The following is a 16,666-nucleotide window of genomic DNA, read 5'->3' on the forward strand; positions in this document are numbered from 1 at the left end:
CTACAGCATGACCCAGCTGTGAACCATTAACTATGACACAACAATATATACAGTAAATCTGATTTACCTCAACAAAAATCTACATAGACCAACTGAAAATGACTCACAAAGTGGGATTTACTAAGATTTTAACAGTAAAATCACTAAAGTTATATAATGTATTGTGAGATTTCTGTCCTTTAACTTGAAAAAAAAGAGAAAAGGTTAAATTAACTTAAAGTCATATACATTCATCCACTGCTCCGAGTGTAAAGAGTCACATAAGAGACGTTCAGCTGGACTTTGAAGACGAGCCCTCAGGCCAGTGTTAAGATGACACTGGTGTCTAACTGGTTTTCATGCTGGTTGTGTGTGCATGTGTGTGTGTGAATACTAGTGTTTGCTCAAAAAGACCTTCAGTCAGAGTCAGAGTGGAGAAGTGTTTACACAAGGACAAGTGGGTCAACAGCAGCTGCAATATCACAACAACATACATCACCTTTACCTGCCGATAAGAGCTGCAGCTTCTATGAAGTCACGTGTGAATATAGGCTATATATATATATTGGTAAAATGTCAAATACTGATCATGACATTAGACTGGATATAACAAAGTCAACCTTGGACTGTCAACACTTAATGTCATTTTCAAGAAGTGCAGAGATACTCCTCTGTTTCCTGAAGTTCAGATCAACTCTTAGTGAATATCTTCCTGCTATGAACCATAAAGTCAAATTTTCCACACTTTTTGGGAGAAATTCACATGAAAACTTCATAATTGGACATGAGTCTAGAGATAAAACATCTCTGTTCTCCTCTTAAATCATCACTTCTTCCTCCCAGGACGCTGAGGGAAAGTCTCCACTCCACTCCACCTGGAGCTGAAACAATAAACTGACGCGTCGGCGTTCGGACGTGTTCAGTTCTGCTCAGGTCTGACACAACCTTCACTCAGCCGCGACAAATTACACATCATTTGATTTGAACACTTTGATTTCTATCTGTGCCAAAGCATTTTAGGATCCTCACATCAGTGCAGCCGCTGTTCACAGCACACTGCTTCAGATTTGTGGTTTCTAATCGATTCCAATCAATTAACCGACAGAATAATATGCAGATTAATGAATCAATAGGCTATCTTTCCATATGATATCAAATTGCATTTGCAGTCTGAACTACAGTAGATGAATATCAGGAGGATGATGATGATATCCCGGAACGGAATCACACAGGCGATCGTATCAGATGCCACAGCTGGAAACACCTGCTCCCTAATCACTGCTGTCACACCTATACACACATACAGTACCTGTGTAAAGGAGGTATCTAAAGTTACTATGGCAGCAACACAATGATGCACAGGGCCACAATGGAGACAGGTGAAGCAGCGCTGAAGGAAGGAGGAGGAGGAGGTTTCACACACATGCATTCAGGTACACACACACACACACAGCTTGTCCTCTGTGACCTACATCTACGTCTTCTTCTTCTTCTTCTTCTTCTTCTTCTTCTTCACAGTAAATACCAGAGTGAAAAACCTCACGGCTTCGGTTTCACATCCAAACCTCAGAGAAGTTTTATTTTCACGGTCTGACTTCTCTCTTTCTGAAAAGAGGAACAGGACTGAGAAGGAAAGGTAAAGTAAAGCTGCATTAGACTCTATAAGATCCCTGATGTAGGTGTGAATGAGTGACTGTAACATCATGAACACATGAAGGATGTAAAATGATAAAAATAAAAAAAAATGAAAAAAAAGGAGAAACTTGTGTCACATTAATCATAAATAAACCTTATTATAGTCCATTTCTGAATAAAGGTGCAGCAGCTACAGGAATATTCAGGTTTACCAGTTAATCGACATTTTATGTGATATCTGACATCATTATATGAAGAGTTTAGGGTTTTAATATAATAACAGCTAATGTTTTCTCCCTATCCGCAAAAACGACACCTCCTCTCTTTCAAGCAGCCATGTTTCTATACGTTTCCACATGAGGACGCACGTCGCCAAGATGACGACTGCTGGGACATGCCGGAAAACTCCAGTGGGAATATTTACTGCAGTTAAGGAGTAAACATGTGGAGTATTATCTTAAAGGGAAACTTCACCCAAAATTGATAATTCACCTATTTTCTTGGAGTTATCAAAGCACTTTTGGAGTTCCAGGGGGGGTCCGGCTGGCAACGGATATTCATATATTGACGGCGGATATAGTTCACTTTTGAATCGTCCAAAACACACACTATGAAACATCCAGATACCTCCATACTGCTCGTCTGTACTGACCCAAGTGTCCTGAAGCCGCCACATGAAAAAGTTGTTCAGAAAAAATTAATGTGATCCCTGTTTTTATCCTTGTTGTAGCAGTAGCTCCCAGTGGCTGCGCAAGATTTGCTGCGAGATGTTCTTCCGTGTTTACATCAGACATCCAATGGTTTACAACGCTGAACCAACATCTCGCATCAAATCTCACATCAACAGAGCCACTGGGAGCTACTGCTACAACAAGGCTAAAAACAGAGATCAAATTATTTTTTTCTGAACAACTTTTTCATGTGGCGGCTTCAGGACACATGGATCAGTACGGACGAGCAGTATGGAGGTATTTGGATGTTTCATGTGTGTTTTGGACAATCCACATGTGAACACAATCTGCCGCCATTATATGAAAATCCAAACTCCAAAAGTGTTTTGATGACTCAGAAAGTTCTCCAAACCCTTCCTTGGCATGACGGTGAGTAGAAAATTGGTGAATTATTGATTTTGAGTGAAGTATCTCTTTAATTGACTAGTATTGATCACTCCAGATGTGAACTTATTCTGACTGAGGTGATCAGAACCTGCTGTTTACATGACTTATACTTATCCAGGTTAATGTCAGAGCTGCTGTGCATGTAATTGTAAACATCGTCAGGAACGACCAGGAGCCGCTGCAGAGAGGAAACCCAACACACCGACTGTCTGCAGAGGGAACCAAGGCAACAAGATACAACAACACCGACACCGACAGTTATATTAACCTTCAGTCCATCCAGCAGAAAACCTTCTCCTGGTGAATCTGCTGAGAGATGCACTCAACGTGCTCCAGCTAGCTCAGAGAAAAGCATCAAGTCACCACTGAAGTTTTGCGTTTCCTCCTTCACTTGCTCCTTCCTGAGCGAGCGCCTGTGGCTTCACCACCGTCGGAATTCCCATAAATGTCCGATTTCGTACCAGCTGCCGCCAAAAAACTAAATAAACGCCATAAATCACCCGACGTGATTTGCTGCCTGCCTGTTGCCACCGGTAACAGTGTCTACTCTGGATGGATGGTACGGAGGAAGGTGGGCGCAGAGGAAGAAGAAGAGCCACACGGAAAAAAAAGAAAAGAAAAGAAAAAAGAAACCCCAGGAAACGGTGAAAAAGGTTGACGCTGCATAAACCCTGCGGTGGGAGAGTTTTACCCACCGAGCCAAACATCTGCACAGGAGACAGATGTGTCACCAGACTGGCAGAAAGTTTTCCATCTTTTAAATTTAGCCAGAAGAAGACGACTGTGGAGACAAGAGGACACCTGACTGGACCAGCGTCTTCGCTGCCTCCGACTTCCTGAATAGTAATGGAGCCATTTATAGGAAAATGGAAAAAAAAAGCACTTCTGTATTTTCTGTGTTTGATGTTTTTGTTTGAAAATGACGATTCAACAACTGATCAACTGTTTCCTCTACAACCATAATAAAGACTCTTATTACTTCCCTATATATAGATGTTTGTTTTCCCAAAGACAATAATGATTGCTGTGAACACTCTGGAGTGGTCGACGTAGCTGTACCAGCACCTGTAAAACAACAAGAACCGAAAAATGTCAAAATACCCATTTCCCATGGTTCAGTTGCGTTGTGAGAAATTTCCACCACGAAGCGAACACACACACAATTTTTACTTTTCCATTTCCACCTGCATTTAGAGAACTGTGCCGACCTGAAACATTACAGCTGCAGCCAAGCCACAAGCACAACAACCAAAATAAACCCCCAAAAAACCATAAACACAACATTTAAATATGATAGACAATATAACTATGAGAAAACAACAATAGCAGCAGTGATAAATGAACTTTAGCAGCTCTACCTGCAGCCTGACACATGCACACTTTGACTTTCTGTTAAAACCCTCAATTTATAAAGTTAATAAAGCTCAGTCCAGGTTGTTTTTGCAAATAAACAGCAGACACACAACTTGGCTTAACCTCTTGTCCTTGTGGTTTAACACCCTACACCAGCTCCTCGTCGACGTGATGAAAATACAAGCGCTGTGCTTTTTTAAAAATAAATACCCACACAGCATCAACATGATGCTCACTCTCACAGGTCGACTTCTCAAAATCTACGTTTTGTTTTGAGAAGCGAACTCTCGCTCTGTGACATTTCCTTCCTCATAGCAGGTTCGTCTCTAAAAAAAAAAACGAAAAGAAACGACCTGAACTGAGAAGTTAGATGTGAAATCTGTGTCTGCAGGCCACACGTCTGCTCTCAGCGACAGGTCCAGACCTATTGGAAAATAGTTGGTGGTGGTGTGTCAGAGGAACACGGAGAGAGAGACCGACCAAAAGGTGGGAAAAGGTAGAAACAAGTCGACAGCTGCACCTATGATCCACACACACACATATGCACACACATACAGCAGCTCACACCTGGTTATTAACAGAGATTTCCAGCTATTAAAACACATTATCATCATCATCATCATCAGCAGACTCACATTTATCTTACAGGATTTAGGGAGCGAGGGAAATTTTCTATTTCATCACACAGAGATAATATGATGAGTCCATTCTTTGGGGATTTATTGAGCAACTCCTCAGCGTTTTAGTGTGTGTGTGTGTGTGTGTCTGTGTGTGTGAGAGTGAGGGTTGTGATGTCATGAGTGGGGAGAGGTTTAATAACTGGAGCCTTGATGGTCAAGACGGCTAATGCTGAGGGAGGGAGAGGGAGGGAGGGAGAGGCACATTACCACTGCTTCTGTGTCTATGTCTTCATGAATCATGAATAACTTGACTGGAAAACATTTCACCTCTGCTCCGTCGGTGCAGCTAATGTTTTAAATTTAGGAAGAAACAGGGAGTGGACGGAGAAAGAGAGAAAGAGAGAGAAAGAGCAAGAGAGAGAGGGCGTCAGTCAGCAGCACAGACTGAGCTGTTTTCCACTGGATCCAGGTGGACAATCTGCTGCTGAACTATCACATCTCTGCTGTGAGTGTGTGTCATATATATGTGTGGACCTAATGCAGTTTATATAGTTTCATTCATGTGCACACAACAACTCCACTATGAAGGTGTGAAAGAGGCTTTCTACCTGCCACACAGCCACAAACAAACAGAGGATCAGCGCCATAAAAAGGGGCCCATTCATTCAGGAGCGCCATGAAAAAGCTGAAAAGCCGAAGCCGAGTTGGGTTTTCCCTTCTTTTTTTTTAAACATTTTTTTGTGTGTGTGTGTGTATGTGTACTCTGAAAAAAGTGCTCACGCTTCAAAACTGTTACCAGCAGCAGCAGCAGCAGCAGAACATGGATGGATGGGAGGGAGGGAGAAAGGGAGGGAGGGAGGGAGGATGGTGTGAGCTATTTTTGGGACAGGGAGCGTAACTAAAGCAGTGACAAGCCAGCTGTGTTTCCACAGCTTCATGCAGGAGGAGGAGGAGGAGGAGGAAGAGGAGGAGGAGGAGGTGGAGGAGCGATGTGACAGCAGCAGCAGTGATTAAATCTAAAACTACAGTTTACACAAACTGTCTCCTGGGCTTTGGGTTTAACTACGTCCCTTTTTGATGGGAAGCTGTGACATTGTGTTTTTGTTAAGTCAAGTTAAGTTAAGCCTGTGTTTGTGTTTGTATTTGTATTTGCTGACCCACAATGCAATGCAATGCTGCAATCTGAGGGGTTTCCCAAACTGTGCCCTCCAAAAAAAAAAAAAACCTCACAACCTCATGCTGTATATTTATAGATTATGCAAATGTTTTTGCTCTGGTTTCCTTTCTTTCCTCTTCAAGGATTACAACATCTGTGAATAAAGTTGGGGGCCATCATTATTTAAAACTAAACCCTCCTCCACCACCTCACAGATTTTCACTTTTACATGATTCAACCTAACTTTTCTTTTCTGACTCCATGTGTCATTAAAGTCTGTCACTGTTTAGTCAGTGTCTGGAGTGAGGGGGGAAAAGTCTTGATTCATTAACTCTTTTTTTTCCAGAAGCTAAAGCACCGAGGCTAACATTAGCACAGCGATGCTAGTCATTAAAGAAACGTTGGTTTTGTTTACCTCTGCCGTCCGCAGCGAGGGCGGTTTCTTCAAAGCCAGTTTGAAGGAAGTTTCCATGGCTCCGGTCATTTTCATAACTTCGGCGGCGGCTCAAATCCAACTTTTGTGTATAACTTCCCTCTTTGTTTTGCTTCTTTTCTTTGTAAAAAAAAAAAAAACCTCTCTCGTCTCCTTTTTTTAGCTGCTCTGTAGCCGGACTAAAACACATCCCCGTGGACCGAGCATGGATGGAGTTCAGTGAACGCACCGGCCCTGGAGCTTCTTCGTCTTGTTTCTTCTTTTCTTCAACTACTTAAGAAAGTGACATAAAGTTAAATCTACAAGAGCTCCTGTCGCGGAGTTTGAACATCTTTGGTTTCAAAAGCCCCCAAAAAACTAGCCTCCAAACTCGGCTCGGGTCGGTAGCGACTCTGAGAGCAGAGCAGGAGTTCAGATTTCGATGATCCCTCCTCCTCCTCCTCCTGAGCTCAGTGAGAGCGGAGAGTTGACGACATCTGTCTGCTCCGAGGCGCTGCTGCGTTCAAGGGCCTGTCGGAAAGACGAGTGTCACATGGTGAACGTCACAAGAAGTGGTGGTGGTGGTGGCTATTTCAAACCTTTATTTATTCTCGAAAGGACATTGAGGTTTTACCCTCATTTGCAATGTCGTCGAGATCACAGCAACATTCAAAGCTAAACACAATGCACAGCATACGATAAAACACAGTTACAAAAGTTAAATACAGCTGATTCATTACAAAATTTAAAAACAGTTACAGACTGTGGTAAAGAGGTTTGAGATGATATTTTTATAATGTTGATAGGATGGAGGGGCATCAATTTTAAGTGTGAGTTGAAGGTCGTTCCAGGGGGCAGGGGCATCATAGCAAAATGCAGATTTACCAAGTTCAGTTTGTACCCGGGGGACTTTAAAAGTAAGCCAGTCATTGGAGCGAGTTGAATATGAACTTTGATTTAAATCTAACAGTATTGTAATGTATGGTGGGAGTTTTTCAGTAATGGCTTTAAAGATGAAGAGATGCCAGTGATTGTTGCGTCTTTCTGACAGGGAAGACCAACCTACTTTGCTATACAGTATTTGTAAACATGAAACTGTGGCTCTTCCCAAAAAAATCACACCCAACTTCAGAAGTCTTTTTTAATGTGATTTTAAGGAGTATATGAAAACCTTAACACTGAGCCTATTGATACAAAACAATGCATCATATGAGAATCTATTCTGTTTCCCTTTCGTCTTATTATTCCCCTTGTCATTTTATTTATTTTTTATTTACTTAAAGCAGAAGTAAGCGGAATATTTGTGTTAATATAAGTCTGAAATAGTTATATCTTCCGACAGCAATCAAGTGTTTGGCCTGAAACACGGGTCTGTCTGTCAGTCACTCTGCTCTGCTGTAAGACAAGGAGAAAACTTTCCTTGTATCCTACAACCTTTATCCAATGAGGAGAGAGAACGAACGGCATAAAGGGGCGGTCCTCTCTGTGTGTGCAGCCAAGGGATGCGCGTGAATGTGGTGACGTAGGGACGAGGGCGGGGACTGCTAACTCCATCGGATGACAAGAAGTTATAGCCAAAACGACCGGATCGCTTACTTCTGCTTTAAATTTTAGTTTTTAGTTTTTAATATTATTAATACCGCTCATATTCATAAGAATGATATATTGAGTATTATTTTTCTCTGATTAATGTGGTATTATATGGAGCACCTGTCTGATGTTCTCTGTACATTTGATTGGTCAATGCCTTTTCAATAAAGTTCATTGGGAAAAAACAAAACAATAAACTAGTCTAGGGAAAGGGAGAGGAGATAAGTGGGTCAGTGTCATTTTGAGGTTAGATTATTAAACATCATAAAACAGTCAGGGTCAATGCTTGGGTCAGTTTATGGTTAAGATATATAAAAAAAACACATATTAATGCAAAACTGAATTGAATATAATGCTGTAATTCTGTCAAAGTTTTTATAATATTTGTAGATAGATAGGTCTACATTAGCGAGAAAAACTGACATACACATCTGAAATACCCCGTTCAGGTCTCCTTACAGGTTTTAAAAAGTAAAAATAAATAAATCAGTTGTTAATTTCATTCAAAGGGATTGAGTCTCGCTTGTTTTATTGTATTTTACTATTTATTTTATTGTGTTGCTAGTTTACTGGTTTTGGAGCTCAAGATTACGAGCTTCCAGAGGAGTCATTAAACGCATCACAGATCCGCCCTCTGACTTGGTGACACTTCACGACCGCTGCTCAAAGTGCGGAATAATCAGGTCATTGTAGTGCAATTAAAGGCTCACTCATGTCATTTTAAGTCTCTTGTTTCAGCAGAAAACCTTTTTTGTTTCACAGTTAAACTTTTTGTTTTGTTTTACTGTGGAAGTTGAAGTTAATAAAGCATATGTAATTGATCTAAAATAAAATGAAACGCAGTTGTTTTGGTCTCGCACGGTTTTCTGATCCTCTGCTAGAGACAGGAGACACGTTCATGTTCGGTGCCAGTGAGCAGCCAGGACCAGGGGACACTCCTTTTCTCTATTGCATAACTGCGGTGTGTGTGCTCGTTTCGTTTCACCTCCCGTGCCGCCGGTAGGTGGAGGAGGGCTGGTGGTGGTGGTGCAGACAGCTCCAGGGTGGTAAATTTAAAGGTGGGTACAAAATGTGTGATCCAGATGGTGGTGGTGAGCACTGGAAGTCAGTCAGTCAGTCAGCTGACCTCCAAACCAAACAACAGTGCTATTCTTGTGCAGAGTCTGCAGTTGATGTATTACAGCAGGAAATAAATCAGCATTTAAATATAAAAAATGTGTAAATGAATCACTTTGTAGGTGGAGAAAACTGGACAAAAATAAAAACTTCCCATCTGGGATCTTACCACCACAATCCTCCGACCTAACAACAGTTCACACGTGACAATTACACAGTTTATTCAGCGTCTGTGGGGAGAGGAGCAGAGGAAAAACCACAGCTGCTAATCTGAGATGTGAAGAAGACACCAGAGCCAAACGGTGGTTTCACATGAAGCCTGTTTGTAATGCTGCTTTAATGCAATATCGTCTAAACAAGCAGCGTGTGTTTAGACACAGTTTTTTCCTTCTTTCTTTCTCTTTTCATGAAATTCCTGGATCTGAATTATAGTTCTTGGATCTTACGCTCTAAAGTTTTTATTATATTCTTCACACATCCAGTATTGTCACCTTTCCAGGGATTTTTTCCTTGCTCTTTTCCTCTTTGATTCAGTCAGCGACATTAAAAAACTGTTCCTGCAGACGCATAAATTCTCAACATCGGCATCTTTATTGCACAACATTCCCATAAAATTGGGAAAAATAATTCGAGGAGACAGTTCAGTAAAAGACATTCTGTACAAATGCAATGGAAATAAACTTGAGTATGTACAGTTTTTTTTCTTTCTTTTTACGTGAACCGTTAACACATACCGAGAGCAACTAAATAATTTATCCATGTACAAAGAGGGAGAAGAAGGAAAGAAAAAAAAAGCAGATATAAATTCATACCTTTTTTTTTTTTTTTTTTTAAACATAATGGCTGGGGTCGTACAAAAAATGCAGGCTGATATAGCTGAGCACATCCAATACAACAATAACAACAACAACAAGCATGTATCAATTGAAAACCAGCAACAGGAGCTCTCCAGAAGCCTGTGATGCATTCATGCCACTTCTCCATTAAGACTTGGGTTTTATATTCAGGGTGCGATTTGACAAAGAAACAAAGAAACAAACGAACAAACACTGTCCAGTTCTCAGGGCTCCACCGCCGCTAACTGACTCTGGTGATACAATAAGTCATTTTTGCAGAAGGAAAGAAAAAAAAGATCCAGAAAACTCACAAACCTGAGCCAAAAGACTTGAGGATTTGTCACCTTACTGGTCGTTAGTTATCTGCTCGGTGTGAAGCTAAACTTTTGCAGCAAAGAGGAACAGGGACGTGCATGTGTCTGAAACGTCCTCTCAGTTACTGGATGAGTTCTGAGTGACTCAAACAAAAAGAAAAAGTAAAAGAAAAAAGAAAACATAGATTCATTCCCAATGCTGTCAATCAACATATGACGAAAAGAAATCATAATACTGTGAATAATGAAAATAAAAAGAGGATAATGCCCCTTGGCCCCCGCTGCAGGTTGCACTTCACTTTATGCCGAAGCTCAAGCTCTTTTATGTGTTTTTATTTTATCTTCTACACTCAGCAAATCGCACCCTGTGTATAGAATATGTACGTACGGCGTTACAGCCAAATCCATCTACCTGTCGATGTTGTGGAAAATGAAAGGAAAACAAAAAAGATAAAGTGTGCTACTATTGTTTTCTATTTTGCATTTGTGTGTGTGTGTATAACCGTCGTAGAAACATGTCTGAAAATACAGTAGTGTTAACTGATACATACATATCCACTATAAGGCCTACTGTGTTCCTCCTCCTCTCGCTCTCTCTCTCTCTGCAGCAAACATCGAAGCCGTAAACATGGTATAAAGGTGGCAAAGCTATAAAAGTGTGAAAATATCTCAGCATTTAGTTTTAAAATATACGTAGATGGTGCATGTTTTGTTTTTCTTTTAACTTTTCCCACAGTAGAAAGGAACCCCTTCCCTTCTTGGATCACAATCCGATGCAAAAAAATATGTTTTTCCTCAATTTTTCTGTCTTTTCTTTGTTGTAACGACCATCCTAGAGAATTAAACAGCCTTCCCTTTTTCTATTCTCTTTTTTTGTTTCTTCAAAGAACACAGCATAGAGTCTGCACACAGTTTACGCTGACATTCCTCTGATTAAAATAGCTTAAAAAGTTTACCTCAGGGTTTTCTATGGGGCAGCTGCACATGTGTGTCTCACCCACCACTGCCCATATGAAGATCTGAGGTAGAGCTGTACCTATGATAAGAATGTCAAAGCCACTTTTAGCCATTCCAAAACCAGTTTGTAGAACTAAAAAAAAAGAAAAATCATGGTGTGCATCGATTTCCACCTCTGCCACAGAAACTTTTAAGTCGCAGGTGTGCATTTGCAATTTGACAAAGAAAAAAGAAATTGAAATTTTGTCAGATTTGTTGAGATACCTAAAAAAAGGGAAATTTTGGCTTGTAAACACAAAACATGAAGATAAAACAACAACAAAACATTGTTGGCATGAGTTTGATAACTGTTCTCAATGATATTTACCTCAAAGCAAAAAAAAAAAAAAAGTTTTAAAAATGTCCATCCGTTTCCTTTCAACATGTAGTCCTTCACTTTGTACGACTGTGTTTTAAGATTGTACAGAAAAGAAAAGAAAAAAAATGTTAATGTACTGTAGATATCTTTAAAAATGTCATTCTCGACTGGGAAAATGAAAAAAAGTCTTTGGCTTTTGTGTCCGAACAAATGAAAAATACAAGAGTCTTGTTTTGTTTGTTTAAAAAAAAAAAAAAAAGAAACATTCAAACAACAGGAGAAGGTCGTTTCAGGGATGTTTCAGTCACCCACAGAGCCTCCCTCCACCTGCAGGTCTGTGGTCTCTGGCCCCCCCTTGTGGTGCTGCAGCAGCATTACACCACATTCAGCAGCAGCGTTAGTGTGAGGGGGGGCCGGGGCCGGGGCGGCGGCGGTGCTGGCTGTGGTCCGTGAAGACGTGCAGCTCTCAGACTCAGGGTGAAAAACCCCTGTGAGCGTCGGCTGTGGAGCGTGGACGGCCGGTTCAGGTGGCGCCACCCGGGTCTGACTGACTGACTGACTGGTCTCTCCTCTGTTGTTGGAGCTGTCGGGACCTCGGTGTCTCTACAGTCTCATAGCAGGATCTGAGCCACGTACGGGGAGTGAGTGCTGGCCACCGCAGCCAACAGGGGGAGGTCGCTGGACTCGATTCTGCAAAGACACAAGAACAAGAGCAAAGATCAGGACAGGAAGGATTAAAAATGATAAACAACAAACAATCAGTACGTTTACATGCACAGCTTGGTCGAGTTATGCTCATAGCTCGATTTGAGCGTCTTAACTTAAAACTTAAACTTAAACTTAAAAGACCTTTATTGTCCTTACGGAAATTTGTGCAGCTCAACAATCCCCACAATCCCACTCAACACATATCATACTTAGGCAAATCATACATTAAAAAGAAACATCATACGTATAAATATAATTAAAAGTCAAGGTGTGTGCAAGAGTCCAGGGATCCCGTAATGTGTGAATGTGAATGTGTGTGCATGATTGGGGGGGGGGTTAGCGCGAGTTGTTTAGTAGTCTTGCCCTTGTCCCAGTTTACATCTCCTCAACATAGGAGGTGATATGTGTCATTTCAGCAGGTTAATACCGACCCCTTGTCTAGTTGACTTTTCTGTCACGTAGAAAATAACTGGAAATAAATAATTTACAGTTCTCAACTACAGTTCCCGGGTCAGGTCAAACCTCAGGCTTCCTTCTTTTTTTTTTGGTTGCACTGTGTGAAATGCACCGAATCAGCCTAGGTGCTATTTTTTTTTAAACTTTTGGTCGGGTTTGTGCCGGCTTCTGCACCACACTTTGTGCCATCTCTACTGCTGTGGAGCATGTGCACATGCATTGTCCTGTTTCAGAAGAAAACCGGTTTCCAATCACATTATCTGGGTGTTTTAGTTGGATTTGGAGAAGTCCGGTCTCAGTTGGACTAACACGTTTACATGCACTTCAGTTGTCCAGTTATAGTCGGATTAAGGCAATAATTCGTTTTTTTCAACTGTTATGTAAACGTACTGAGTTATTCTGACACTTCTCTTGACTCAATGGTCATTGAGGTCATTGTGACCTTTGTTTACCAATGCTAAAGGTTAAAGTGTGACATTATTGTTGCAGAACGGATGCAGCTACAGATCTGACTGGGACTGAATCCTCTTATAACTTGTCTACAGTTTCAACTGCACACTTTTAGCTGTGTTTTTAGTTTTTTATATTAAACACAACTCCAGAAAACTCTTCCCATTGTTTTGGAGAAGAGAGGATGTGCAGAGCGCATTAATTCTTCTCTTTCTGTTCACACTAAATCAATCTATAGATGACTAGGGATGGCTCGATCTATCCAGCTGCTGTGAGTTGAGAACAAAGCGTGACTTCTTACCCTAAGACCATGCCCAGCTCCTTCACGTGGACTCTGGTCTGGCCCTTCAAATACTCAGCAAGCATCTTACTCTTGAAGTAGATTTCCTGCAGCCGGTCCTCAAGGTGCATTATACACTAAAGAGGAGGAGAGAGAGGAGCAGGGTTGGTAACACAGTCAAATCATCATATCACTGCATTGACACTGAGGAGGAGGAGGACGTACAAAGTTTGGGGTGAGGTTGAGTTTGTAGAGCTGGTGAGTGGACTGCAGTAAACTGGAGACCAGACTGGACACCAGCACCTCCTTCCCCAGCTTGTTGACGTCGGTGGCTCGTCTCTGACTGCTGGCCACCTGCACCGTCCACTTGTCTGTGTCTGCTATAATGCAGACGGCCTCGGCTATGGGCTCATCCAAGACTGGATGCTGCAGAGGACGACAACAAGTCCATCAGAACAACGAAACTCACAAAAAGAATTGGAAAAACACAGATTCATGACGTGTATGATTGTGTGTCTTAACCTGATTTATCTCCAATAAAATGTCAAATAAAGACATTTCTACAGTGAAAGTGCATCCACACTAAGTATTTTCGATGTACAAAAATGTACTGAATACATAAAAATAAAAGGAATAACTCAGTTGTGGAGGTTTATACTTAATATACAGGTGCATCTAAATAAATTACAATATCGTGGAAAAGTACATTTCCAATAGCTCAAGTCAAATAGCCCCAACCAAGTATTGAGTGCATATGGATGGACATACTTTTCAGAAGACCAACATTTCAATATTAAAAATGCTTTTCTTAATTAGTCTTTTGTAATATTCAATTTTTTTTGAGATACTGAATTTCAGGTCTTCATCAAATGTGAAGTCATAATCATTACAATTAAAAGAAATTAAATAAATAAAACATGAAATGTTTCATTCTGTGTGTAATGGATCTATATAATGTATTAGTTTCACTTTTTGAATTGAATTACTGACATGAATAAACTTTTCCATTATATTCTAATTTATTACTGAGATGCACCTGTATCATAGATCAGTTGTCTGATTTTAGTGTAAACAAAATAATTACATGTATTTGCTAAAATTCAGGCCATAATATGGGAAAATATATCCAAAGAGTGCAGACAGGATCACAGATGACTGGATCTGAGATCTGTCACTCATAAGAAGTCATCAGGCCTTTGGTTCAGAAACTAAAACCACATGAGCTCTCAATGTGTTCACACTGTGATAGTTTCTGGAAAAGTGCATCTCCTTGTTGAAGGACGGCTCTGAATCTTCACCTGAACAGCATGGGTTAAATCAGCCATGAGGCTCTGCCGTAGTTTCTCGTCACTGGGCATCCCATGCAGTACAAAGTCCGGCACATAGGTGGGGCAGTAGCCTCCAAACAGAGACCGGCCAAAGTTGGCTATACTTGGCTTGGAGAAGTTCTCCACCAGCTTCGACCTGGAAATCAAATAAGTGAGGTCAGGTTTTTATTCTTATGAAGATAAAATGTTACTGTCACTTATTCCCTGCGATTACAACCACATTGTTATAGTTACTGGTTAAAGGGATAGTTCAACATTTTGGCAAGTTTACCTATTGCCATAATCCCTGTAGTCATAACAGTAGGTTCATTTTAATTATAGGTGCATGTTGTTTTGAGATCAGCAGGGCAGAGACGCGAGCTGCTCAGCTAACGCAACAGAGGTGAACGATACTTTTGCCTTTCCCTCATCAAACTCATCAGACAAATACACAATCCAACAACTCCAAAACGCTCTGGTGGACAAGTTGTGACCTGTACTTTCACCACGCTATGAGATAATCATGTAACATTATGTAACATTATGTAACATTATGTAACATTACGACACACAAAGAAAATACAACATGCACCGATAATTAAAGATAACGAACCTACTGCTACGACTATAGGGATTATGGCAATAGGAGAATTTGTCAAAATGTTGAACTATCCCTTTAAAACAAGGCGCTGGACACTCACCCAGGGAAGGGAACCAGCACCTCCTCCTGCCAGTCCTCCGTCTCCTCGCTCTCGCTGTCGCCCAGCGCGCTGTCCGAGCTCTCGTTGCGCGGTATCTCCCAGTCGTTGACCGGAGCCACTTTGCGTTTTTGGTCCTCTTTGTTGTTGCCGCCTCCGTCCTGGGGGGGGGCCGGGACCGGCAACACGAGACCCTTGTTCTGCTCGACAGAACAGCCCCGACAGCAGCAGCAGACGTCGGAGGAGGAGTCTGTAGACCCACACCTGCACCTCCTCTGGACGTCCAAGAACGTGTCTCCCTTCCTGCTGGACCCCACCTCTCCTCTACCCGAACCTAAACACACACCCAAACCCTGACTCCTCGTTCCGCCCGGGAAGCCGTGACCCTCGACGTCCCCGGGCCGGGGGGCTCCCGACGGGTCCAGCAGGTCTTTGTGGATACTGTCTGTGGTGCTGGCCGCCTGCCGCTTGGCCACGTCGTCTATTGTCCTCGTCTCCACCGGGTTCTCCGGGCTGAAATACTCATCGAAGTCCTCTATGTTGGGGCTCCACTGGGGCATCTTACTGGACACCCGCTGCAGGGCCGGAGCCGCCTTGGTCTGTTTGGTTTGGTCCTCTGACGCGCTGGTGCTGCTGGTCTTTGAATCTGCTCTCTCTCTCTGCAGCTGCTGTGGCGGCTGAAAGTGTTGTTGATGATGATGATGATGGTGATGAGGGTGATGATGATGATGATGATACTGTTGCTGCTGATGCAAGAGCACCTGCGGGTGCAGTTTGTCCTTGAGGTGTTTCTTGTGCTTTTTAAAATCCTCGTCCACCTTCCTCCTGCGGCTCTCAGTGTCCGAGTCCGGAGACATGGAGTCTCCGATGAGGAAGGTGACTTTAGTCGCTGGCTCGTCCTCCTCCGTTAGAGTCAGAGCCATGGGCCCCGTCATGGTGTTTCCTGTTATCACCGGTACCGGCACCGTGGCGGCCACGTTCTTATCCGGAGGCTTCTTCTCCAGAGGGATCCCCAAAGGCCGAGGAGACAACACCTTAGTGTCCTGGTTCCCCGTCCCTGCGTCCGTCCCGACCTCCGAACCAGAGTTTTTACGCTCTGTGGTGGGAGGCGGGGACGGACTTGACGCCACGGTCGTTGTCGGAAGTGATGGGACGTGAAGGTCAATCTATGGAACAATTCAGAAACAGAAATGAAAATATGTCACATACTTCATCCATTCAATCTTTTTTTAATAAATATAAAACTGAATTGTGAGTGTGCTCATAAACTGCCTACTGTACGTAGAATATACACATGTTTTGTTCTGTCTAAATTTCTAAAAT

General features: G+C 42.1%; 2 protein-coding genes across 5 annotated transcripts in view; both read right to left on the reverse strand.

The window, feature by feature from the left end:
- Nucleotides 1-6,423, reverse strand: part of rapgef6 (Rap guanine nucleotide exchange factor (GEF) 6) — a 140,546-nt gene extending 134,123 nt beyond the window's left edge. For all 3 annotated transcript variants that reach the window (XM_083986273.1, XM_083986274.1, XM_083986272.1), the window contains exon 1: nt 6,277-6,423. In XM_083986273.1, the coding sequence (XP_083842399.1) occupies nt 6,277-6,351 (75 nt within the window). In that variant the 5' untranslated portion in view covers nt 6,352-6,423. The remainder of the gene's footprint in view (nt 1-6,276) is intronic.
- Nucleotides 6,424-11,695: 5,272 nt separating this feature from the next.
- fnip1 (folliculin interacting protein 1) overlaps nt 11,696-16,666 on the reverse strand; it is a 39,177-nt gene continuing 34,206 nt past the window's right edge. For both annotated transcript variants that reach the window (XM_083987120.1, XM_083987119.1), the window contains 5 exons: nt 15,347-16,509; nt 14,637-14,802; nt 13,564-13,764; nt 13,360-13,475; nt 11,696-12,134 (listed from right to left, as the gene is read on the reverse strand). In XM_083987120.1, the coding sequence (XP_083843246.1) occupies nt 12,056-12,134; nt 13,360-13,475; nt 13,564-13,764; nt 14,637-14,802; nt 15,347-16,509 (1,725 nt within the window). In that variant the 3' untranslated portion in view covers nt 11,696-12,055. The remainder of the gene's footprint in view (nt 12,135-13,359; nt 13,476-13,563; nt 13,765-14,636; nt 14,803-15,346; nt 16,510-16,666) is intronic.

This window comes from Trachurus trachurus, assembly GCF_905171665.1.
Source record: "Trachurus trachurus genome assembly, chromosome: 14".
Lineage (NCBI taxonomy): Eukaryota > Metazoa > Chordata > Actinopteri > Carangiformes > Carangidae > Trachurus > Trachurus trachurus.